Source organism: Bos javanicus, chromosome 3 (genome assembly GCF_032452875.1).
Source record: "Bos javanicus breed banteng chromosome 3, ARS-OSU_banteng_1.0, whole genome shotgun sequence".
In the NCBI taxonomy this organism is placed as follows: domain Eukaryota; kingdom Metazoa; phylum Chordata; class Mammalia; order Artiodactyla; family Bovidae; genus Bos; species Bos javanicus.
In genome coordinates this window covers 26,360,748-26,387,172 of record NC_083870.1, presented here as the reverse complement: position 1 = coordinate 26,387,172, position 26,425 = coordinate 26,360,748, and the positions used below count along the sequence as shown (strand labels likewise).

Below are 26,425 nucleotides of genomic sequence, written 5' to 3'. Positions count from 1 at the left end.
AAATGGTTACAGTTTGCTGTGACCCACTCACAGGATAGATGAACCGAGTATTACTTTTGTTTAAAGAGTGTGATACGGACCGAGATATCCATAAAGTTCTTATTTGAAGTAGTGTTTAGAATTTTGGGTTCAGTTCAGTTCAGTCGCTCAGTTGTGTCCAACTCTTTGCAGCCCCTGGACTGCAGCACCCTGTCCTTGTCCGTCACCAACTCCCGGAGCTTACTCAAACTCATATCCATTTGCGGGGAGCTGCCCGTGAGAACGGGGTCCTTTGTCCGAAGGACACAGCTCTGGGAGCTGCCTCAGTCCTTGAGGGTTTGCTTGCAAACATAGCTCTCTGTCCCGCCACCCCAGAGATTAGGCGCTTATTTACTGCAGGCACCTGGAGTTCTGTGCAAACTTCTCACGCACAGAGAAATGTTATCTGGTGTAAGAAATAATAACAGGGAGCCATTCCCATGCTCTCAAGATTTCTTGTGACTGTTTGTAAGATGTATAGGCTAACCAAGAAAAAAAGGTCAACTGTTTTGTCTCTCTCACGCTTTTCTGTATAAATATGAGATGTTGAATAAAGTTGGTGTCAGACTGCGTCCCTTCGTGGTGACGTGTCTGAACCTCTCGACCCCATCTTTGTAGTCTCTTGCTTTAGTTTCTTTCTTAGCCCCGCCGTGCACGTTCTCGGGACCTGATCGACTTTGCCGGCTGGCTCCGGCATCCATTGAGTCAGTGATGCCATCCAACCATCTCATCCTCTGTTGTTCCTTCTCCTCCTACCTGCAATCTTTCCTGTCATCAGGGTCTTTTCAAATGAGGCAGTTCTTCACATCAGGTGGCCAAAGTATTGGAGTTTCAGCTTCAGCATCAGTCCTTCCAATGAATATTCAGGACTTATTTCCTTTAGGATTGACTGGTTTGATCTCCGTGCAGTCCAAGGGACTCTCAAGCATCTTCTCCAACACCGCAGTTCAAAAGCATCAATTCTTTGGCATTCAGCTTTCTTTATGGTCCAACTCTCACATCCATAAATGACTACTGGAAAAACCAAAGCTTTGACTAGATGGACCTTTGTTGGCAAAGTAATGTCTCTGCTTTTTAATATGCTATCTAGAAAATCCCATGGACGGAGGAGCCTGGTAGGCTGCAGTCCATGGGATCGCTAAGAGTTGGACATGACTGAGTGACTTCACTTTCACTTTTCACTTTCATACATTGGAGAAGGAAATGGCAATCCACTCCAGTGTTCCTGCCTGGAGAATCCCAGGGATTGGGGAGCCTGGTGGGCTGCCGTCTATGGAGTTGCACAGAGTTGGACATGACTGAAGCAACTTAGCAGCAGCAGCAGGTTGGTCATAACTTTTCTTCCAAGGAGCAAACGTCTTTTAATTTCATGGCTGCAGTCACCATCTTCAGTGATTTTGGAGCCTCCCCAAAATAAAGTCTTTCACTGTTTCCATTGTTTCCCCATCTAATTGCTATGAAATGATGGGGCCAGAGCCATGATCTTAGTTTTTTTTCACGCTCCTCTTTCAGTTTCAGCTTGTGCTTCATCCACCGCAGCATTTCTCAATTTCTCATGATGTACTCTGCATATAAGTTGAAAAAGCAGAGTGACAACATACAGCCTTGATGTACTCCTTTCACTACTTGGAACCAGTCTGTGGTTTCATGTCCAGTTCTAACGGTTGCTTCTTGACCTGCATACAGATTTCTCAGGAGGCAGGTCAGGTGGTCTGGTATTCCCATCTCTTGAAGAATTTTCCACAGTTTGTTATGGTCCACACAGTCAAAGGCTTTGGCATAGTCAATAAAGTAGAAGTAGATGTTTTTCTGGAACTCTCTCGCTTTTTCGATGATCCAGAGGATGTTTGCAATTTGATCTCTGGTTCCTCTGCCTTTTCTAAAACCAGATTGAACATCTGGAAGCTCATGGTTCATGTACTGTTGAAGCCTGGCCTGGAGGATTTTGAGCATTACTTTGCTAGCGTATGAGATGAGTGCAATTGTGCAGTAGTTTGAGCATTCTTTGGCATTGCCTTTCTTTGGGATTGAAATGAAAACTGACCCTTTCCAGTCCTGTGGCCACTGCTGAGTTTTCCAAGTTTGCTGACATATTGAGTGCAGCACTTTCACAACATCATCTTTTAGGATTTGAAATAGCTCAATTGGAACTCGTCACTTCCACTAGCTTTGTTCATAAGGGATCTTAAAATTGAAAATGCTAAGGATACTTCTTAGGCCAGACAGTTAGATTTGAACTGAAGAGATAAGATAATGCTGCAGGTCAAATTATGATTTTGAGAAGAGATAGGCATATCATTATCTGGGGAGCCGTGCCCTTCATAGACACAGAGGTTCCTCGAGCGACAACTCCAGACCCCCACCCCTTCTAAGTGCTGACTTAACCTCTTTGGCCTCTTTGGCAGGTGCTATCAGTAAATAAGGCTTCCTAGGAGTGTCTCAGAGAAGGCAATGGCACCCCACTCCAGTACTCTTGCCTGGAGAATCCCATGGACAGAGGAGCCTGGAAAGCTGCAGTCCATGGGGTCGCTGAGGGTCAGACACGACTGAGCGACTTCACTTTCACTTTTCACTTTCCTGCATTGGAGAAGGAAATGGCAACCCTCTCCAGTGTTCTTGCCTGGGGAATCCCAGGGACGGGGGAGCCTGGTAGGCTGCTGTCTATGGGGTCATACAGAGTTGGACATGACTGAAGTGACTTAGCAGCAGCAGGAGTGTCTGCTTGATCCATTCCTAAGAGCAAACTTCCAAGGACTACCTAGGCCCCATCCTTATTTTGTCATCATCTTCATAGTGTCCAAGTACTCAGCAATGAAAAACAATAAACAAAACAATGTGTGATTTTGTGTTAAGCTGCATTTGTAGACAGAAGAGAAGAGTGAAATCATAGTGCAGAGGACCACTCAGAGATAGCCTAAATAAAAGTTTCGCTTGAGGGAAGTAGAATTTCAGGAAAGATAAAAGAGAGCATTTCTCAGGTTCTGTTTTTGTGACTGTTAGTTTTTACTCATGGCTTGCATACTGAAACTCCTGGATGATTGATGTCAAAAAAGAAATAAGACAACGTTAGAAGGAGAAAGGCGCTCGGGCATATATTGGGACAGTATGAATTAGAGCAGCCAATTGGCTGTTAGGAGACTTATCAGCTGAAGGGAGATTAGGAATTACAAATTTCATTAATAGAAGCCTTGTTATGCAGTAATGACCCCCTGCATATCCCATCCCCCAATTAACAATGAAGAGATTGAAGTCAGTATACACTTACAACAAATCTGGGTATAGCTGGTAGCCAGTACTTCTCCTCAAAGTTTGACTTGTTCCCTCAAATTGTTATACTTCAGAAATATTCTAACTTTGGCATCCAGAGTTGAGCTTCCTTAGATGCGGCGTACATCGTGTTCTCGCCTTTGTGCTTCATGTAATATGATGCATCTGTTGTCTAATGCATCTGCACACATCACTGTGTACTCAGAGACAAGGCCAAAGAAACAGCATGGGTTGGGAGTGGTTGTGCTTTCACAGTTTTCTCTCTGAGTTTGAAAGTGAAAGTCGCTCAGTCATGTCCGACTCTTTGTGACCCCATGGACTATATAGTCTATAGAATTCTCCAGGCCAGAATACTGGAGTGGGTAGCCTTTCCCTTCTCCAGGGCATCTTCCCAATCCAGGGATCAAACCCAGGTCTCCTGCATTGCAGGCAGATTCTTTACCAGAAGACCTTTGAGAACAAGCTGGGAATGCAGCAGAGGTATTTCAAAGTGCCCTGGGAATTTGCCCTTTGGAAATTAAAATTTTTTTTAATATTTTACTCCTCCACCAACTACTAGTATGATTTTGGGCAAATTATATAGCCTGAGGATAGCTAATTACTCACACTTTACCCTGGGCCTCTGGATCTTCATCTGAAAAGTCGAAGGACTAGGAAAGAGGATTCTGAAGTCCTTCCACCTCCTAAGATTTGAGAATTTAATAATTCCTGAGTAGTAAAACTCAGATTTTTTTTGATCCTAGGGTAATGGGTTTGTGCACTGATATGTATTGTCCCTCAAATGGGAGATTTGCCTCACGCCTACTGTATGTTCCCAGGTGGAGACTTGGCAGGCTGGTAAACCCAAATGTAGTTTCCTTAAGAAAACTAGAAACTAGACCAAGCCACCTTGCGCATGTTCATAGGCTCCTATCATTTCCACTCATTCATTTATTCATTCATTCAACAAACATTTATTGAAGGTCTGCTATGTGCTAAGTACTAATATTTAGAACCTGATCTATGGCTTTTTATCCATTTTCCCTTGAACTCATGTTCTTTGACAAAATAGGCAGATAGCAGCATAGGAAATGTATATTTAATCCTTCTCTTGAATGGTCAGAACTCTAAAGTCAAGTTTTCTATTACAAAATGTAATATAAGCACAAATGTAATATGAGCCAGGGAAGACAGTAGGCACCATGTGAAAAATGCAGGGAGGGAGTTAGAAATAAAACATCTTTTCTATCAGGGCTTCAGTTCTCAGGGCCTCATTTCAAAGGTTCATTGCCCTTGATTTTGGAAGTCTCTGCTTCAAGGAAGTTACATGTTTCTGTTGCCTTAATTTGAATTTTGACGAGGCAGAGTCCTGAGATCTAAATTCAGAGTGAGAGAACTTAGGATGAAATTCAGGCAGCTCTCTCACCGGACTTGGTTTGTAGAGTAGGAAAAAAAAGAAAAGGCAAGTGGAAGCTCCAACCAGCTGAGGGTAATCCCATCAGGAATTCCTGGTTGCCTGAAACTGAGTTCTGGCGCTCTCTGCTGAGGCAGCAGCCAGAGAGACAGAAGCTAATGCCTAATTTTAGGAAGCAAACAGGTTTGTTTGCTCCCCTCTTTTCTAGATGCTTTTCTACTCTACATCAGAGTTTCTTAATCTCAGCACCACTGACTTCTGGGGCTGGATAATTCTTTGTTGTAGATGGATAGCCTGTACGTTGCAGGATGTCGAGCAGCGGCCTGGGTTCTGTCCACTAGATGCCAGCAGCACCCCCAAGTTGGGACCACAAAATTGTCTCCAAAATTTTCGAATGTCTCCAGGGGTGGCACAGAATCACCTGTTTGAGTTCCACCGCTCTAGATGCTGGTGAAAACTGAGGTGATCGCTGTCTGATCAGGATATAAAGAAGAAGCCTCAAAGCTTGTGATGACATAATATCACACATGGTCAAGATGAGAGGTCCTTTCCCTGGACCATTCAAGGATAAGCATCATCTGAGAAGTAAAATAGCATTAGTTTGTTTTAAAAATAAGATGCTGACATAGTTTAGAAAAATCAGTGTCATCCAACTACATTTTTTATGTTAAAATTATGATCATTTTCTACATTTTTTTCTTGGCATTTGTCAGGTGGGAGGAGATGCCAGGGCACTTTTGCATTTTAATGAAAAGTGAATCATTTGACCCATCATTAAAATGTGTGTGTGCATGCTTAGTCACTCAGTCGTGTCCAACTCTTTGCAACCCCATGGACTGTAGCCCTCCAGGTTCCTCTGTCCATGGGATTCTCCAGGCAAGAATACTACAGTGGGTTGCCATTTCCTTCTCCACAGGATCTTCCCAACCCAGGGATCATACCTGGTCTCCTACACTGCAGGCAGATTCTTTACAGTCTGAGCCACCAGGGAAGCCACTAAAATGCAGCCACCTCTAAACTATGAAGTGGCAGCACATTATCAACCTCTAACTGAATCTACTACAGTTTAATTTCTGGATTATAAAACATGGATATAGTGCAATCAGAACTTTCTAGAAACTTCCTCAGAGCAACATCACAGCAATATAGCTTAAGATTCAGAGACAAAAGAGATGCAATATCCCATTATCTCACTCCTTGTGTGGGAATGGTGAGGTCCCTGGGATATGGGGATACACTTGTCCCACATGCATTTTACTTGGTAGTATTAATACACTTCTCTGGTTCAGATGAATTATTTCTCAACTTTTAATGCATGTCTTTGAAGATAAATTTATCTTGTTCATATTGAAGTCTTCTGTGGGTTGCTTTTGGCTTCTTTTTGCTTCTTGATCGTATTTGTTCACTCCTGAGTTCTAGATGTGAATTCATTTCCCCCCAGAAATATAAAACTAGGTCATATCTTGTGGTGAAATAGTTCTGCAGATTCCTGGGATTCTGGAAATAATAGCAATAAGATACCATTACAGCCATTCAGCAAACACTTATCAAACACTGAGTCTCCCTTCCACTGTATGAGTATATTTATTGTTCAGAAATGGATTTGTTTTTCTGTATTTTTATGATATTCTATTGAGGCCACATGTGTCATGGGTCACTAGAGGCAAGGAGATGACTTGAGTCTCCCCTTAAGAAAGGGGATCATCCTCACAGCAAACAGGAACTGAGAGAGGAGCTATGGGCAAGCTCCTAGATGGAAGTAGAAAGATGACTTCTATCTGAGTTCTCAAACAAGGAATGTGTGTGACTTAAAGTGTCATGATCAGTTATAATCTGTATCTCAAGTAATGATCTCTTCATTTATTAAAAAAAAATGATTTAAGGTTATCCCCTATAGTTCTAGAGAGAAAAAAATGAAGCTGTAGCTAACCAGGTGACAGTATATAACTCTTTGCATACTGCATATGAACATATTTTCATGTATGTCTTATTTTATTTAAAAAAAAGATTGCAAATCACTGCTATAAAGGAATACAAGATAAAGATGAATAGGCTATACTTTATAGGTCAGATTATCTAGTTGTAGTATATTAAAGCTCAATTACAGTGTTATGAGAATCAAGGAAAGAAGAAAGGGTTCCTTCTAATGAGATCCTCAAAGGATAATTTCCTCAGAGGAACCTCCCTCCAGTGACAACCACGGAGTTTGGAAATGATGGAAATTGGTAGGTTTCCTTACAAAAAAATCTCTTCTGTACATTGCACTGTAGTGTTTGGAGAACAAGAGAAAAAATGAAAAGCAGGTCAAGAGATCCCCAGCCAAGATGGTGGAGTAAAAAGGCCCTGAGCTCATCTTTCATGGGCACACCAAATCACAGCCATTTGCAGAACAGCCATTAATGAAAAAGACTGGAATCTACCAGAAAAGATCTACAACTAAAGATGTAAAGAAGGAACTACAATGAACAGGTAGGAGAGGCAGACTCATGATGTACAAGTCCCCTACTCCAAGGTGCGTGACCCACAAACTGGAGGATAATTACCTTGCAGAGGTACTCCCCAAAGAGTGAGAGATCTGGCTCCCCAGCCCAGGGGTCCTGCACCAGGAAGATAAGTCTCCACAACACGTGGCTTTGAAGGCCAGCGGGACTTACTTTTAGGAGAGCAAAAGAGCTGGGGAAGAAAGACTTCACTGTTAAAGGGTGCACATAAAATCTCACATGCTCTGGAACCCAGGCAGAAGCAGTAATCTGATATGAGCCTGGGTCAGACCTACCTACTGATCCTGGAGAGTCTCCCAGAAAGGCAGGAAGCAACTGCACGTTACCCTGGGAATACAGCTGCTGATGGCAGCCGTTCTGGGGGAGCTTCTGTCATGTGGACACTGACAAACATCAGTGTGAGATTCTGCCTGGAGCTCATTAGCACCAAGACCTGGCCCCACTCAACAGTCTATAAGAGTCACCAGTGCTCGGATGTCTCTGGCCAAGCAACTAACTGGGCAGGGACACAGCTCTGCCCATCAGCATACTGGCTGCCTTAAGACTACCTGAGACCATAGCTGCCTCTGGATGTGGCCTTACCCACCAGAGGGACCAGGACCTAACTCCATCCACCAGTGGGCAGGTACCAGGCCTAGAATCCCCTGGGCCTGGATGCTGCCCTTCAGGAAGCCTGTTCTAGCCTCTGGGCCAGCTTCAGCCACAAGGGGGCAGACACTACATGCAAAAAACCCCACAATCCCAAACCTGCAGACAGCCTGCCTACCAGCAAGTCAGACCCTGCCCTGAGAACCAGATGGGCCCCAGCCCTGCCCTCTGGCAGGCCAACACAAACTTTGAGACACCCAGACCCTGGTCCCAACTGTATCAGGAGTGCCCCTTCCCCCTCCCCCAGCAATCCAAGACCAGCTCTGGACCCTGCAACCAGATTCCAGGACATAGCTTTGCCCACCAGTAGTTTGGCACTGACATCCCTGCTGTCACTCACCAGACAACATTACCAGAGTTCCTTGGACCCTGACTCCAGCCATCCATGACCCAACACTACCCCTGGGTTCCCCTGAGGTTCCATAGTCAGCTGCCTCTGTAGCTCGCAGCCTCAACTCATGTGGATGGCCTGGATAACAATTGGACCAGGGGCCAACCAAGCCTACTGGCCCTCCCACATAGACAGCCTGAAACAACAGCAGGACCCATGCAACCCTCATATAAAGTACTCATATAAAGAGCATATAGTTTGGGTGATGAGAGGGGAGTGTGCTGTTGGGACACCTAAGAGGTCTCCTACAATATAGCACTTCTCCAAGGTGGGAAAATGTAACCAACCTACAAGATACATAAAAATACAAACAACTTAGCAAAATGAGGTTACAGAGCAAGGTGTTCCAGACAAAGGAACAAGATAAAACCTCAGAGAACACTGAGTGGAGCTAGGCAATCTACCTGGGAAAGAATTCAGGGTTGTGACTTTACAGATGATCAAAGAAATAGGGAGACAAAGAGCAAGAAGTTAAAAGTTTTTAACAAAGAGAAAATATGTAGAACAACCTAACAGAGATGAAGAATAGAATAGCTGAAATGAAAAATATACCAGAAGGAATCAACATCAGAGCAAATGATGGATGAGTGAACTGGAAGACAGTAGTGGAATCACTGATGCTGAACAGAAAAAAAATGAAATGGGAGTTTAAGAGACCTCTGGGACAACATCAAGTGCACTAATATTCATGTTACAGGGGTCCCAGAAGGAGAAGAGAGAGAGAGAAAGGGACTAAGAACACATTTGAAGACATAATAGCTGAAAACTTCTCTACTCCGGAAAACGAAATAGACATCCAAGTCCAGGAAGTGCAGAGAGTCCCATACAGGAGCCAAAGAGGAACATATGAAGACACATTATCATTAAAATGGCAAAATCTAAACGTAAAAAAAAATTAAAAGCAGCAAGGGGAAAGCAACAAATAACATACTAGCAAACTCCCAGAAGGCTATCAGCTGACTTTTCAGCAGTAACTCTGCAGTTCAGAAGGGAATTGCACAATATGTTTAAAGTGGTGAAAGGGAAAAACCTACAACTAAGAACCTTCTAGCCAGTAAGACTCTCTCATTCAGATTCCATGGAGATATCAGCAACTTCACAGGCAAGCAAAAGTTCAGCACCACCAAACCAGCTTTATAAGAAATGTTAAAGGAACTTCTCTAATTTAAAAAGAAAAGGCCAAATCTAGAAACATGAAAATTATGATAGGAAAAAGCTCATAGGTTAAGGCAAACATAAAGGTAGGAAATCATGTCATGCACAAAGCTAGTAGGAAGGCTGAAAGACAAAAGCAGTAAAAATCATCTGTATCTTTAGTAAGCAGCTAAGGGACACATGAAACAATGAGATGTGAAATGTGATATCAAAACTGGTAATCAAGATGGGAGGAGAGCTCAAATGCAGAGTTGTACTTTGAAATTAAGAGATCAGCAACTTAATACAATCATGTGTATATTTTATTGGTATTTAAAAGCCTCATGGTAACCACAAACCAAAAACTTAAGCTAGGTACACAGAAAAGTAATAGGAATCCCAACATAATACTAAAGGTGGTCCTCAAATCACGAGAGGACAAAAGAAGAAGGGGCAAAAAAGCCTTAACAAAAGGAACCCCCAAACAATGAACAAAAAATGACAATAAGAATATACGTATCAATAATTACTTTAAATTTAAATGGACTAAATGCTCCAATCAATAGACATAGAGTGGCTGGATGGATAGACCTGTATGTATGTTGCCTACAAGAGACTCACTTCAGATCTAAAGACATACAGGGACTGAAAGTGAGGGGGAAAAAGATATTCCATGTAACTTGGAATCAAAAGAAAACTAGGGCAGCAAAACATATCAGATGAGATAAACTTTAAAATAAAGACTGCTATAAGAAGCAAGGACACTATATAATGATCAAGGAATCAATCCAAGATGAAGATATAACGATTGCGAATATATATGCACCTACTGTAGGAGCTCTTAAATACATAAAGCAAATATTGATGGATGTAAAGGGAGAAATCAACAGTAACTCAATAATAGTAGGGGACTTTAAAACCTCACCTACATTAATGGACAGGACATCCAGATAGTATAAAGTCTCCAATTGGTCTAGTATGTCATTTAAGGCTAGTGTTTCCTTACTGATTTTATATATATTTATCTAACATTTCATTTGAAAGCATCAGAATACATATTCTTTTCAAGTACACATAGAACATTCTCCAGGGTAAATCACAGCAAAGCTAGCCTTGGTAAATTTAAAAAAATTGAAGTCATGTAAAAACATCTTTTCCAATCACAATGCTATGAAACTAAAAGTCAACTGTAAGGAAAAAAGACTGCCAAAAAAAAAAAACAACCCCACCAAAAACCCACCATGTGGAGCCCAAAGAGCATGCTACTAAACAACCAGTGAGTCAATAAAGAAATCAAAGAGGAAATTTTAAAAATGCCTGGAGATAAATGAAAATGAAAACACAATCCAAAAATCTGTGCAAACAAAAATCTATACAACAAAAGCATGTTGTTTATAGCAAAACAAGCTTAATTCAGGAAACATGATCTGACCTGATCACCACAGCAGCCCCAAAAGAAAGGGTTTCCTCTAACTTAATTATTTGCAATTTTTGTAATCTTCGCAATTTTTATAATATCCATGTACTACCTTTATCCACATATACAATATTATATTTTTAATTCAATCACTATTTTTTTAAAATAAATGCAATTTTTTTTTTTTTACCATACTCAAAAAAGCAAAGCAGCTAACAGATTTTTGCCTGCCCTTGAGGACTTATCTAGGCAAAGAATATATGTGTCTTAGAGAGTATAAGATATTACAAATTATACAGGCTCACCAAGGAGATGTGAAATAAAAGGACCATTAGGAAATGGGTGAAGGAAGTGTGGACCTGAATTACCATAGAGTAGAGGAGATTTCCAGGAGAAGGCAATGGCACCCCACTCCAGTACTCTTGCCTGGCAAATCCCATGGACGGAGGAGCCTGGTAGGCTGCAGTCCATGTGGTCGAGAAGAGTCGGACATGACTGAGTGACTTCACTTTCACTTTTCACTTTCATGTATTGGAGAAGGAAATGGCAACCCACTCCAGTGTTCTTGCCTGGAGAATCCCAGGGATGGCGGAGCCTGGTGGGCTGCCGTCTATGGGGTTGCGCAGAGTCAGACAGGACTGAAGCGACTTAGCAGCAGCAGCAGCAGCAGAGGAGATTTCCAAGAAGGGAGAGAGAGGGAGCAAGGACAGAGAGCAGTGGTAGATAACTAAGAGAAGGAGGAAACTTAGGAAGAAAAACTTAGAGAATTGTGACTGCAGAGCTGAGGACTTTAACTTTGATGTGACAATGCCCTGAGAGTCACTTTAGGTTGCAGAGTAAAGGAATGCTATAATGAAAATAGCATTTGATTTTTTTTATTCTGGCACCTTGTTTCCTATCACCTGGAAGAGAGGAAGGATAAGTACAAGATTTTAGAACTAGTTGGGGCATAAAATGATGAAGCTGGATTAGGGTAGTCTGAAAGACACGGGCAAATACTGTACAGCTAGGTATCAATTGACCTGAGGACAGATGGGGGACAAAAATAGCTCTAAGGTTGTGAGCCTGGTGCATGGTGGCAGTTCCCAGAGTAATGTGGTTGTGTTGACTGTAACTTCATAAGCTCAGTGGTATGCAAATCTTGCATACAGAAGAATATTTAGAAAGAAATGTCCTACCAATAATTAGAGCCAAAGGACTGAAGGAACAGTGGGAAGTCTCAGCAGGAAGGCTAGTTGGTGAGTGCTTTGTCAAGTCTCTGGTCAACGGGGGCTCTGTTGCGGGGTGGGCACTGCTGGGTGGGGAGAAGCTACTTATGTGATTATGCTCATGTCATGTTTCTTTGTGAAATTCAGAGTAATGAGTCAGGGCCAAATATCTCTTTCGCTTTCAGTAAGATGTTTTCCTTCAAGGATGACTCAATAAATGAAAAGGTGTTTGAATTAATACAAATACTTGAAGTGTATAGAGTTGGTTTTCCTGTAAGTCTGTCTGTGAGGTCTATACTGTTTGTTAACAAGTGCTTACCTTTTACAATAGCAATGGAAATAGTGCCTACTGCCCCGACATTATTAATGTTTCTCTCTGAGGCTGATGCTGGGGGCTGCTTGATTCTTGTTAGGGACACAAGCACAAACATACACAGAGGATCCCCAACACCATTTGTGATTCATCTCACCTGTCATACGAATGACTTTGCATGTTTCTGTGTAACCAAGGTATGTTATTTTAGCATCAGATAAAAGCAGAGCAGCAAGAGTACCCAGTCGATGGCAGAAGAAGCAGAGACACGCAGGGAAGCCTTTGAGTTCAGCAGCTGTAGGTGACTTCGCCTTTTAATCTCCGAGTCTGTAAAGGAAGAGAAAAAAGTTCAGGATCAAAGAGGAAAAGGTGATGTCTTCTTCACATGGCTGGTTAACAAAGAAAAGTACCCCTAAAACAGAACAAGTTGTTCCTAATATAACTTGTGCCCTAATTTGAGGGGGGGAGGAATTTTGTAACCCATTCTCCACCTTTCTGTAACTGGCTTTAAAGCAGAGCTTTCCCTTTCTTGAGAGATGTTCCATTCTCTCTTCCAGTCCAGTGAGCACTCAGCCAAATGAAAAACGATGCCAATAAACAGATTGCTATTGGTTACCAAATAAAAAATAGGCTAAACCAACAGCCACCGCCAGTCCTTGGTTTCAGACTCATTGTTTTCCCTCTAGACAGTGACCTTTACAGGTTCTGTGTCATTTGCTTTCATCACAGCACTACCAAGTAATGAGAAAATATTGTTCTCATTTTGAAGTAGAGAAAGGCCAAAGTGAAGAATTAAATTATTCTTTACTCTATCTTCTCCCTAGACAGTCCAGTGTCATTTAGTTCATTTCATCTCTGACACTTAATAGCTGTGTGACTTCAGGCAAGTTTAGGCAAGTTAATCTATATGTGTCTCAGTTTCTTCATCTATAAGATAGGGCTAAAATAATAACTTCTTAGGGTTCTTATGAGGATTAATGAGTTAATACGTATAAACACTTAGAATAGAACCTAGCCCCATAGTAAGCACTCAATAAGTATTAGCTATAAAAATAACAGTAACCCCACTGAAGCCTAATAAACATTACTTCCATTAAGTTGATCATTTCTAAATCCACCTCCTTAGCCCCAATTCTGTCCTAAATTCCACATCTGTATTTGTAATTATTACTGTATGTCAGTTTAAAAATGTAATATTCAGCAAATATTTTTGAGTGCCTGTTGTTTGAATTCAAAGGAGTCCAATAAACACCCTCTCCCCCACTGAGCTCTGAACCAGTTAAAGAGTAAGATGAAAAAAGTGAGGCAACTGGAAGACTAAAATCACCTTTATTCCTGATAAAGCTGATAATAAAGAATTATGCTTTGTCTGCAGGGAAGTGGGCTGCGGGCATCTTAAGACCGGGGCCTGCTTTCTCCTGCAAGGGCAAATCCTGCCCCTGAAAACTGATGACTCAGAGGAGCTAATTTCTGTTTAGCTAGAGAGAAAGGAACATAATTCCTTGTGTTATAGAATAACACAAGCAGCTTGGCTCTTGTGTTGAGCTACTTATGCTTCCCTTAATAAACTCACTGATGGGGTGAGTTAATTCCTCCTCCTCTGAGAAAGAGTGAAAGAGGGGAGAAGAGAGAGACTAGAAGGGTTACACTGGTAGTACGGGACTCTTCCCGTGGAAGAAGTCTGTGGCGTAGGGATGAAGCAGCCTCCCCCAGACTTGTCATGTGCTGGGTCATGTGCTAAGCACTGGACGTCTCTGCATTTGTACACAGTGGACACTTTCAACACAGCATCTCTAAAATCTTACCAGACATGTTGGTTTTCCTACATTTTCATTATTGTTGATTTTGGTAGCATTACGAACCTTCTAAGCAATCTGGGTAGAAATATCAGACCCCTTTCAAGTTATTCCTCCTCTTGTCCTGCACATTTGTGTCACCAAGGCTTGTAGATTATTTTCTTCATTAACCTTTGATTCTTCCCCCTTTCCTTCCCATTGTCACTGCCCAAGTTAAGATCCTTGTAATTTCTCCCCCAGACACTGATATAGGCTCCTGACTTCATGCCTTTCTAGTCTATTAAAGTCATTTTTTCCCCCTTCAAAACCCAGCTTGAACTCTTTCTCATCTATTGAGCCACTGTACTCTAATAACTCTTTCCCCTAGACACCACACTGATTAACTTCTCTTATGACAACTGTGCTATTCATCTTAGTGTTTCGTAGGACTTACAGATTGCTTTTCATGTGTTTGGCACTCAGTAGATACTTGTTGAATGAATGACCCCAGTTAGCAATAAGAGAACACAGGATATAAACCCCACAGTCTCTTTCATTGTTTAAAAACTTACCCTGCGCACCGTAAAAAGGAGTTATGTTAGTTTATGTTGATTTTTGAGCTATGTCACGCTTCTAAAAGTTGTGTATAGTCCTACTACTGGTATATGGAGCACTTGTGCTAATGTATCCGATAAGCATGCACTGAAAAAGAAACTGCTCACTGAATAAAAGCTGTGCTCAATTTCTGTGGTTTGTTCAGTTATTGCCATTTCTATTAGGAGCATTCGTTATATAGTTTGGAGCATTTAACTGAGGTCTAAACTGAGATACTCTTGTTAACACTCATTGTTTTAAATGCCTAACACTTTATTCTCCCTTCTCTTCTGGGAAGGCCTTTCATCCAAGTACTGTCTCATTGGTCTAAGTACAGGTAGCTGACCAAAGTTGAGCCTTTCTGGGAATGTAGAGTCAGACTGAGGGACTGAGCTTCAGTCTAGTTACTCTCTTGAGTGCAAGAGACTTTTAAAGGTAAGAGCTCTTGGCAACCATATTTTTCCCTGTTGACTAAAACAAAATAGAGTAAATTAGACAGAATTTACTAGAGAATAAACTAGAAATGAGAGACAAAGAATACCAATGGAATTTAAGTTCTTGGTTCCAGCTGTTCCTAAAGTCATACTGTACTTCCTGACCTTGGTTTCATGAGATATCCTAATACCCTTTTAGCTTAGGCCTGAGTTGATTTTGTTTTGTGTTTTGGCAACTAAAAGTGTTCTAATTGGTACAGTCATCAGTTTGTTCCACAGGATAGTGGAAGAACTCTCTTTTTCTCATGTAGATGATTTTTTAAATTAGATACTGCTATACCAAAGCAATGCTTCTGAGTTAGACAGGGCCTCAGAATCCTAAACACTGCTCTCCAGGCAGTAAGAAGGCATACAAATGAAAACTAATTGTCAGCTTTGCTCTGTAGGCCATAAATACTGTTTTGTATTAGTTTTGTTCTTACATAATACAGTCTCAACTGGAATTGTGATTGGGGTCTCAGGGAAACTTTCTGTGCCCTGGTACATAATATATCTGTTAAAGAAATTAAACTTAATTTATACTTGATTATAACCACAATAAACTCATACCACAAGTGTGAAGGAGCCCACCTGTCACTTTGATATCCCCTGTGGCTTTGGCAATGTTGTTTTCAATCATACAGGAGTAAGTGTTGTTGATTGTGACGTTGTAGAGTATGGACACAACCTTCATGGTCACATTCTCAGAGTTCAGCTCAAAGCTAGTGTCGGAGACTTCTGAGAAGTTGGCTCCCTGGTCAACTTGGGATGCCCAGACGACTGTGGGCTGGGGAAACCATCGGGGAGCCTCACATCGTAAGCTCTCCGAGCTGGCGTTATAGTCCACATTCACCTCTGGGATGCTGAAGGCTGCAGGTCAAAAGGACAGATGTCAAGGTTGGACGATAAGACAATGTAGCCTTTGAGGTGCTAGGCCTTACAACAAAGACACTGAAGTGACTCAGTACTTTCCCAGTGGGCTATGTATGGCTCATTGTATTATAGATGCAAAAAGTGATTTGCTTATATTATTGCTATATATCACAACATTCTGGTCAATATCACAAACTCTGAGGACCTATGTTCCAGATGTCATTGTTACACAAATAAATTTTTCCATGTAAGAGGAGTTCCAGTGATCATACAAAAAAATTTATTAGCTAGGGAAGTTGGGTGTTTATTTTCCCAGGCACCTGTGAAGCCTCCTGAATTTTATGTATTTTTCGGCCTGGAGGGTAAAGTTAGGGTGGAGAGGGAGAAGGAAGAAACAAAGAGCATTCACCTATCACCCACAGAAATTCCACACACAGGACTTGTCATCATGGAGATTTGAAGTTTGCTTGGGTAGAGATTGCCCTGGTATCCATGAATAAAGACAGGCATTTGTTTTCTTCTAAGATAATTCTCCCTGGGCTGGCAAGTACATTTTGAAATTAAAACTAACTTCCTCATCTATCTAGGCAGAGAGACACTTGTAAAAAATGTTAAGTTGTGCACTTTGGCCAGTAAATGTTTATTATGCCAAAAAGGCAGGATACACATTGTTAATATATTCAGCATCTTCCTTTGCCCAGGACTGTGCTAGTGTTGAGTGAGAAGTGAAAGGACAGCTTTGCCATACCCTTAAAGAGCCTGCAGCGTAGCAGGGGAGACCAGACTCGCACACTTGGAACAGGTTAGGAATGAGCTCCCGGGAGATGATGTGGGAACCTGAGTACATGACAGTGACCCACCATTTACTGAGGGTGTGCTCTGGGCTGTTCACCAAATTCTAGACATTACTTTATGTGTTTGTCAAAACAGTCTCAGGTATATCTATTATTGTGACCACTTTAAAAAATAAGTTTTTAATTCTGGAATGATTTTGTTTATCTTTTGGCCACGCACTGAAGCACGTGGAATCTTAATTCCCCAACCAGGGATCGAACCGGTGCCCCCTGCATTGAAAGTGTGGCGTCTAAACCACTGGACTGCCAGGGAAGTACATGGAATAATTTTAGATTTATAGAAAAGTTGCAAAAGTTGCAAGGATAGTACAGAGGGTTCTTGTATACCCCTTACTCAGTTTCTGCTAATATTCCGCTAACATAACCATGACACATTTGTCAAAACTGAGAAACTATTAATATTGTTTATATATTACTATTAACTCCAGACTTCATTTGGATTTTATCAGTTTTTCCACTAAAGTCCATTTCCTATTCCAGGATCCCAATCACAATGTCACATTGCCCTTATTTGTCATGTCTTTTTAGATTCCTCTGGTCTGTGACATGTTCTCAATCTTTCCACGTTTTTCATGACCTTGACAGTTTTGAGGAGTACTCAGTTCAGTTCAGTTCAGTTCACCCGCTCTGTCGTGTCTGACTCTTTGTGACCCCATGGACTGCAGCCTGCCAAACTTCCCTGTCCATCACCAACTCCTGGAGCTTACTCAAACTCTTGTCCATTGAGTCGGTGATGCCATCCAACCATCTCATCCTCTGTCTTCTCCTTCTCCTCCCTCCTTCAATCTTTCCTGTCATCTGGGTCTTTTCAAATGAGTCAGTTCTTCACATCAGGTGGCCAAAGTATTGGAGTTTCAGCTTCAGCCTCAGTCCTTTCAATGAATATTCAGGACTGATTTCCTTTAGAATGGACTGGTTGGATCTCCTTGCTGACTAAGGGACTCTCAAGCATCTTCTCCAACACCACAGTTCAAAAGCATCACTTCTTCGGCGCTCAGCTTTCTTTATGGTCCAACTCTCACATCCATACATGATTACTGGAAAAACCATAGCTTTGACTAGACGGACCTTTGTTGGCAAAGTAATGTCTCTGCTTTTTAATATGCTGTCTATGTTGGTCATAGGTTTTCTTCCAAGTAGCAAGAGTCTTTTAATTTCATGGCTGCAGTCACCATCTGCAGTGATTTTGGAGCCCCCCCCCCCCAAAATAAAGTCTGTCACTGTTTCTACTGTTTCCCCATCTATTTGCCATGAAGTGATATGACCAGATGCCATGGTCTTCATTTTTTGAATGTTGAGTTTTAAGCCAACATTTTCACTCTCTTCTTTCACCTTCTTCAAGAGGCTCTTTAGTTCCTCTTCACTTTCTGCCATTAGCGTGGTGTCATCTGCATGTCTGAGGTTATTGATATTTCTCCTGGCAATCTTGATTCCAGCTTGTTCTTTATCCAGCCCAGCATTTCTCATGATGTGCTCTGCATATAAGTTAAATAAGCAGGGTGACAGTATACAGCCTTGATGTACTCCTTTTCCTATTTGGAACCAGTCTGTTGTTCCATGTCCAGTTCTAAATGTTGCTTCTTGACCTGCATACAGATTTCTCAGGAGGCAGGTTAGGTGGTATGGTATTCCTGTCTCTTGAAGAATTTTCCAGTTTGTTATGGTCCACACAGTCAAACGCTTTGGTGTAGTCATAAAGCAGAAGTAGATGTTTTTCTGGAACTCTCTTGCTTTTTCAATGATCCAACAGATGCTGGCAATTTGATCTCTGATTCCTCTGCCTTTTCTAAATCCAGCTTGAACATCTGGAAGTTCATGGTTCACATACTGTTGAAGCCTGGCTTGGAGGATTTTGAGCATTACTTTGCTAGCATGTGAGATGAGTGCAATTGTGTGATGGTTTGAACATTCTTTGGCATTGCCTTTCTTTGGGATTGGAATGAAAACTGACCTTTTCCAATCCTGTGGCCACTGCTGAGTTTTCCAAATTTGCTGACATATTGAGTGCAGCACTTTCGCAGCATCATCATATTTTAGGATTTGGTGGCTCAGAGGTTAAAGCGTCTGCCTGCAATGCAGGAGACCTGGGTTCAATCCCTGGGTTGGGAAGATCCCCTGGAAAGGAAATGGCAACCCACTCCAGTATTCTTGCCTGGAGAATCCCATGGACGGAGGAGCCTGGTGGGCTACAGTCCACGGGGTCACAAAGAGTCGGACACAACTGAGTGACTTCACTAGCTCAGCTGGAATTCCATCACCTCCACTAGCTTTGTGGTAATGCTTCCTAAGGCCCACTTGACTTCACATTCCAGGATGTCTGGCTCTAGGTCAGTGATCACACCATCGTGATTATCTGGGTCCTGAAGATCTTTTTTGTACAGTTCTTCTGTGTACTCTTGCCACCGCTTCTTAATATCTTCTGCTTCTGTTAGATCCATACCATTTTGCCCTTTATTGTGCCCATCTTTGCATGAAATGTTCCCTTGGTATTTCTCATTTTCTTGAAGAGATCTCTTCTTTACCATTCTATTGAGGAGTACTAGCTAGATATTTTGTAGGATGTCCTCTATTGGGATTTGTCTGATGATGTCCTCATGATTAGACTGAGATTGTGGATTTTGGAGAGGAAAACAATAGAAGTTAAAGCGCCGTTCTCATTATGTCACATCGAAGAGCGCATGCAGTCAGCAAGACGTAATCGTAAGGTGTTACCGTTGGTCACCTGGCTGAGGCTGTGTTTGCTAGGTTTCTTTGGAAGCTGGACTTCACTAACACACCCTAAGTGTGGTGGTTGGGGGAGCAGGAAAGTTCTAAGCCCCACCTCTCAGAAGGGGTGAGATCTAAAAATATTATTTGGGATTCATCTATAAAGAAAATTTGTTTCATCTCACTCATGTAAGAATGGACTTGTGTATTTATTTTATACTTAGTTATAATTTAATACTATGTTGTTTATTCTGTTGCTCAGATCATTCCAGCTTTGCCACTGGAAGTCCTTTCAGTTGGCTCCAGTGTACCTTTGATGTGACTCTCTTAATCCCTATTTTAATACGGAGAAGCTAAGTCTCAGTGAGGTTACCTTGCCCAGGCCACTGTTATGTGCCCAGGTCTGTCTCTAGATCTGTGCTTCAAACCATTACATATACATGTCATGAGAGTTCCAGAAAAGACCTGTGCAGACTAACTTAGGAAGTCTCAAAATACTTTCTATCTTTCAAGGCTCCTATTAAATGTCAAATTCTCGCCATGTGGGCCTTCCCATCCCTTTACTCCCTATGCATTTGGATATGATCTCTGAATCCCCAAATCACTCTGTATTTTCTCTTCAAGCATTTAATACACTTTACCAATTATTATAGATTTTACACATATTTCGTATCTCTGCCCTGACCCTCAACTCTATGAGCTCTACACTATGAGCTCTGGCTCTAGAAGGGAGGGCAATTATCTTTGTTTTCTTAATCATCTTTTTGCTCTTACAATATCTGAGTCCCTTATACATAAATTCAGAAAATGTTAAATTTAGTTGGTAAGGAAGTGTGGATTTCAGGGGAGAAGGATTAGTGAGTTTATACGATAATATTGTTTTGGTCAATTACCTTTGAACTCCTATAATGGTTTCCACTGCTGTGAGTCCCTGGAGGTACTGATTTCAGATTTGGGCTAGAGCCCACTTAGAATAGAAAAGTCTCAGACCAGATTATATATGGTCTTCTCTCACTAGCAAGACTGAAGGCTACCATAGAAGAGAAAGAACAGAGAGCTACTGAGGGAGAAAAATTATTTTGGAAAAATATTTCAAGGGATATATGAGAAAATTCAGAAGAGGCTCGAGTCCTGAACAAAAGATTTTAAGACTAAATATTATAATGGGTTACTTGTGGAGTTGGTGTGGGTCTTAGACAGCAAGGATGGCTGCTCACAAAATTCAGATGGTCTTTGTTGGATATGAGTCACTCGTGAGCTATTCACACTCTCTAGTCTCAAACATCTCCTGGCCCCTTCTTTCCCACTTTTCAAAAGTAACTTACCTCCAGTTTTATATTCGAGGTTAGCATTCCCCTTGCCCTTAGAAGTGATGATGTAACATTTATAGGTGCCAGCATCCGTGAGTTGTACATTTTTCAGCCTCAGAGAGGCATTACCAACTATTACTTGATCAGAAAACACTGCTGTCCGGCCTCTGAACATTTCATCCTGGTCTGACAGGACATCTTTGCCTTCTTTGAACTCATGGACCAAGCCCATGACACCTTCCTTCAGCCACTGTATCACGATATCAGCAAGTTTGATGTCAGGTTCAAAAGTGCAACTCAGGATGCCATCTTCCCCAATGTTCCCAGCTGAGGTGAGAGTGGTGACTGTGATGGAGCGTCTTCCTACAATTCAGGAAACAAGGGTCAGTGCCAAGGGAAGCTTTGGAACATCTACAGCCAAATCCTTCATCATTAAAAAGCTAAACAGTGACTTCTGTAATAAATTAGAAATATACAAAACAGGAGAGTCATGAAAAAAGAAACCCTGTGTACGAGACAGCAAAAGAGACACTGATGTATAGAACAGTCTTATGGACTCTGTGGGAGAGGGAGAGGGTGGGAAGATTTGGGAGAATGGCATTGAAACATGTGAAATGTCATGTATGAAACGAGATGCCAGTCCAGGTTCAGTGCACGATGCTGGATGCTTGGGGCTGGTGCGCTGGGACGGCCCAGGGGGATGGTATGGGGAGGGGGAGGGAGGAGGGTTCAGGAAAAAGTTTAAAAAAATAAAAAAAAAAAAAAGACAATAGTTTTGATACCTACAGCAGATCTGCCAATAGCTGATTAAAAAAAGCTACACTATAGCTTTCTGAGACCAAGCAACCAAAACCTTGAGACCAAACAAGAGGAGAATGTATTGGACTTGAGTTTTGAAGATGAGGATTCCAATTCTGGTTTGGTCAGTTACGAGCTTTGCAAACTTGGCTACACCTCTGGATTTCAGAAAATTGGAGGTAAGGATATGTGTCTTACCTACCTTAAAGAGCTCTTGTGAGAATCAAAATCAAGTGGATGTGAACTTGATTTGCAAACTGTAATTACCCATATAAGGTAATTGTTATTCTTAGTTAACCAGAAGTGGCATAGAAATGAAATCTCATGTTAACTAAATGTGGCTAATAATTCTGAAGAATGCTAAGCTCTAAAGTGCTGTTACTTTTATCTCCACCTGAATGATAAGGAAACTAAGGCATAGAGAATATAAGTGACTTGATCAAGGTTAGAGTGCTAGCTATGGTATAATGAAGAATGGTACTCAATTGATTTGGGGCTGAAGATAGAAGTCACACCCTTCTCTCCAAACATAGCACAAGTAGAAGTATTAATTCTGGTGAGAGCCATGTCCACTGTCTCTTCTGCAGTTGCCCACTCAGTCTGTAAAGGACTGACCAACTCTTCTTGCTGTACTGGAAGCTGCTGATTGAGTATGTCTCTGGGGTGATTTAATTAACTGAATATTCTTGAGAGCCTCCTGCTGTGATTTGGATGTGAAGCTAAGGAGAAGGATGGGTCTTTGAGCTCAAGAAGAGAGTGGTACAGACCCAGAGAAGTGTGAGGGAGTCCATGAGAGGAAAAAATGAAGGCAGTCCCCCATCTTAGTGCGTCTTAGATCCTGAAGGTTTTCAGGTCTAGTTTCTGTGCACCTTCTGAGTATCCTTTAAACAAACACTGATTATAATGGTCTGTACAAACATCTCTTTCTTACAACCAAGAAAGTCCTACATATGGTGGGTGCTGAGCACTTCTCAGCTGGACTTCTCAGCTTCCTTACTGGTGTTCCTGCTGCTCATCTTTGCATCCAGGTGGACCTTAAAGAACAATCTGAACATGTCGATATTTTTTTTAATACTGTTTTTTATTTTTTAATTCTGAATTTTTGTTTTGGCTGCACTGGGTCTTCATTGCAGCACATGGGCTTAGTTGCCCTGTGGCATGTAGGATCTTAGTTCCCCAACCAGGATGGAACCCACATCCCCTGTACTGGAAGGCAGGTTCTTAACCACTGGACCACCAAGGAAGTCCCCCATGTCAGTTTTCTAATCACTGACCTTCCATGCCAAGGGCTGTGGAGTAGACTTCAGACTAACAGCATGGCCTTCAAAGTGAAGTACTGCGGGCCACATAGGAAATGCCCATATATATTAGCCCTTATTGCTGCCTTTCCAGCCATTCTTTCTACTACATTCTATACTGTAGTTTGCATATCAAGCAATTTATTTATTTGCTGCCTTCAGTGGAAAAATACATAAGCAAAGGATACTTGCTATTTTTCAAAAATTGAAGAGGTTAACATTATGAACATAGGGATATCTTTGGCCTCTTGCGTCTTCCAGCCCATAAGAGGTTGGAAATGTCTCATTAGCTCCTAGGCCTTTATAAACAGATGAAGGTAATGGATGTGGGACAGAACTGGAGAAGCAAGCTAGATGCATTTATAAAGAACAGAGAGCTACTAATGGAAGAAAAAATTATCAGTAAAAAGGAGACAGAGGAAACAAAAACACATGCATAGGCTGAGTTGGAAGGATGTTTTGGAGGCTTTAGAGTATGGGGAATGAGAGGCTTTGGAGTAACTGCCATGAATGGCCATTCATGTGGGAGATTTGGGGGAAAAATATGAAAGAAGGTAGTATGCAGTTTAAATGTGTAATATGAGTGCAACATACCCCATCCCCTGCCTTTTCTTTCTTTCCCTTTTGTGCTGCTCTAATAAAATTCTATTTTTATTTTTGCAAAGATGTACTTGATTTTTTCTTTCTTTTTTTTTTTGATTTTTTTTCAATAAAAGAAAGAACACACACACACACACACACAAAGAACATAAAAAATTCAATGTAATAACAAATTTGGCACATCTGCTCTTCCTGTACAGAATCCTAGAACAGTGGGGCTCACAAATGGGCTCTAACAGAGGACTTCATCATGAGAAAAGAGTTTGCTCTGCCTTGGCATTTTCTTTTTATTATTTTTATTTATTTGCCTGCGCCAGGCCTTATGGCACATCGGATCTTTAGTTGTGGCATGTGGGATACAGTTCCCTGACCATGGATCACATCCAGGCCCTCTGCACTGGAAGTATGGAGTCTTAGCCACTCGACCACCAGGGAAGTCCCTTGCTTTCGTATTTTCTTGAACATTGCTTTAAAGATTTAATTTGCTTTTTATTTGTTTTTACTTGACAGATTGATATCCAAGGTATTGCAGGCTAGTACTGGTTATAATTGTACTGTGCATCTTGACACACACACTTGTTCATCTTGCACCTACAGCTTATAGTTCCTTCTTCTCCTTTATCACCAATTGTCCAAATTCTACTTATATTCAAGGCTATTCAGATTGAGGGATTCACATGAAACCCTTTTTGATCTGCCAAAGCAAAGTTAATAGATTCTCTTTGCTCTTCCTGAATGCTTTTCTTTGCCTTTATTGTAGCATCTGTCTCCCTTTGCTTTGTCTCTAGTCTGTCTCTGGCACTAATTCGTAAGCTTTTCAAAGGAAAAACTGTCATAATCATATTTGTAAGTCCTGTAAATGCTTTGATGGTTACTTTTATGTGTCGACTTGACTGGGTCACACAGTACCCAGCCATTTGGTCAGATATTCTGGGCTTCCCTGGTGGCTCAGACGGTAAAGCATCTGCCTGCAATGCGGGAGACCCGGGTTCAATCCCTGGGTTGGGAAGAACCCCTGGAGAAGGAAATGGCAACCCACTCCAGTACTCTTGCCTGGAAAATTCCACGGATGGAGGAGTCTAGTAGGCTACAGTCCGTGGGGTCGCAAAGAGTCGGACACAACTAAGCAACTTCACTTTCACTTTCTGGGTATGTCTGTGAGGATGTTTCTGGGGGAGCTTAGTATTTGAGTCAATAAAGCAGATCACTTTCCTTAATGTGAGTGGGCCTCACCCAATCAATTAAAGATCTCATAGAACAAAAAGGCGGAACAAGAGGGGTCTCATGCTGCCTTTGAGCTGGGACATCAGTCTTTTCCTGCCAGTCAGTTCCTTCAGACTTGAACTGAAACGTTGTGCTTTTTCAGATTTTGAGCCTACCTATTTGTAGGCTAGAACTACACCATCGGCTCTTCTGGGTCTCACACTTTTGGACTCAGACTTGAACTGAACTCTCTGGGTCTCCAGCTTGCTAACCACAGATCTTAGGACTTCTCAAAGTACGCAATCATATGAGCCAATTCTTTCTAAATATCACTGTCTCTCTCTGCCTTTCTCTTTCCTCTTCCTTATATCCCGTCACACATACATACCCACACCTACCCTAATGGTTCTGTTTCTCTGGAGAACCCTGACTGATAAATTTTGGTACTGAGAAGTGGGGGTGCTACTGTAATAAGTACCTAATAAGCATATGGAGGAAGTTTTGAAACTGGGTAATGGGTGGAGGCTGAAAGAGCTTTGAGGTGTGTGCTAGAAATGTGGATGTTAAGGGCCATGTGGTGACGTCTCAGATGGGAAATGAGGAACACATTATTGGAAACTGGAGGAAAAGCAGTCCTTGTTAGAAGGTGGCACAGAACTTGGCCGAACTGTGTTCTAGTGTTTTGTAGAAGGTAAAACTTGTGAGCCATAAAATTGGATACTTAGCTGAGGAGATGTCTAAGCAAATTGTTGAAAGAGCGGCTTGGTTATTCCTGACTGCTTATACTAAAATATGGGAAAGGAGAAAGATGAATTGAAGAAGAAATTGTTAAGCAAAAAGGATCCATAACTGAGATTTAGAAAATTCTCAGCCTATCAATATTGCAAAAAATGAAAAGGCTGTTCTGAAGATAGCACTCAGGGTGTGGGTGAACATCCATTTGATAAGGAGATGATATGTATGACTCATGGATTTTAACAGCCACCACAACAGAAGCCAGGAATAGAAATAGGATTATATATTGCCAGCTTGGTACAGAAAAAACCAAAGGGTATAGAAAAATGAGGCAAAATGAAGGAAGGCTACCAGACTTCTTAGATCCTACAGTAAGACCAGACCACAGTGCTATTCAGCTCTACGCTTCAACAGGCCAGGGGACCTCTCTTGGAACTACTCAGTGTATGATATTTTGTCATGGAAACCTGAGCAAACTAAGACAAGTGCCTAGTGCTATTTTTACAGAGAAAAATAATGTTAGTTGAGTGAATGAATAAATGAATGAATGAAAATCAGTTGAAATCAAGACACTGTTTGAAATAATGATTCTATCCAAAGTGATTGTAGGAGTAAGGAACATTTGGCAAGATTATCCCATCTTAATTTTGGGGAAATATGAGTCAGTGAAAAATAGAAAAAGCAATGAAAATACACCATGATTCTCAATAAAATCATAAAGCAAATGTAACTATTTTAGAGCAAGGGTAAATTTGATTGTAGTTTATAAAGTCCCATTAAAGTTGAATTGAAAAATTACTTTTTAGAAAAAGTACATGATTAGCACAATTTATGGAGAGAATGAAATGGTAATGACTTATCTTAGTTCAGTAATTATGTTACCAAATTAATTTTAATGTGTTGGCCTTGAGCCCAC

At 41.4% G+C, this 26,425-nt stretch overlaps 1 protein-coding gene and 1 long non-coding RNA gene across 4 annotated transcripts in view; one reads left to right on the top strand and one right to left on the bottom strand.

The window, feature by feature from the left end:
* Window positions 1–4,349: 4,349 nt before the first annotated feature.
* Window positions 4,350–26,425, bottom strand: part of VTCN1 (V-set domain containing T cell activation inhibitor 1) — a 69,141-nt gene continuing 47,065 nt past the window's right edge. Inside the window, exons 3-7 of one of the 3 annotated variants that reach the window (XR_009735021.1) lie at window positions 20,891–21,238; window positions 15,724–16,002; window positions 12,448–12,617; window positions 11,138–11,671; window positions 4,350–6,175 (exon numbers count right to left, since the gene is read on the bottom strand). Coding sequence is in view for 2 of the 3 variants with exons in the window: in XM_061409817.1 (XP_061265801.1) it covers window positions 12,493–12,617; window positions 15,724–16,002; window positions 20,891–21,238 (752 nt within the window). In the remaining variant the exon portion in view is untranslated. The remainder of the gene's footprint in view (window positions 6,176–11,137; window positions 11,672–12,447; window positions 12,618–15,723; window positions 16,003–20,890; window positions 21,239–26,425) is intronic. The other 2 variants (XM_061409817.1, XM_061409804.1) reach the window with 2 other exon arrangements.
* Window positions 11,652–26,425, top strand: part of LOC133243228 (uncharacterized) — a 28,550-nt gene continuing 13,776 nt past the window's right edge. The window contains exon 1 of the long non-coding RNA XR_009735025.1: window positions 11,652–12,007. This is a non-coding gene — a long non-coding RNA (uncharacterized LOC133243228). The remainder of the gene's footprint in view (window positions 12,008–26,425) is intronic.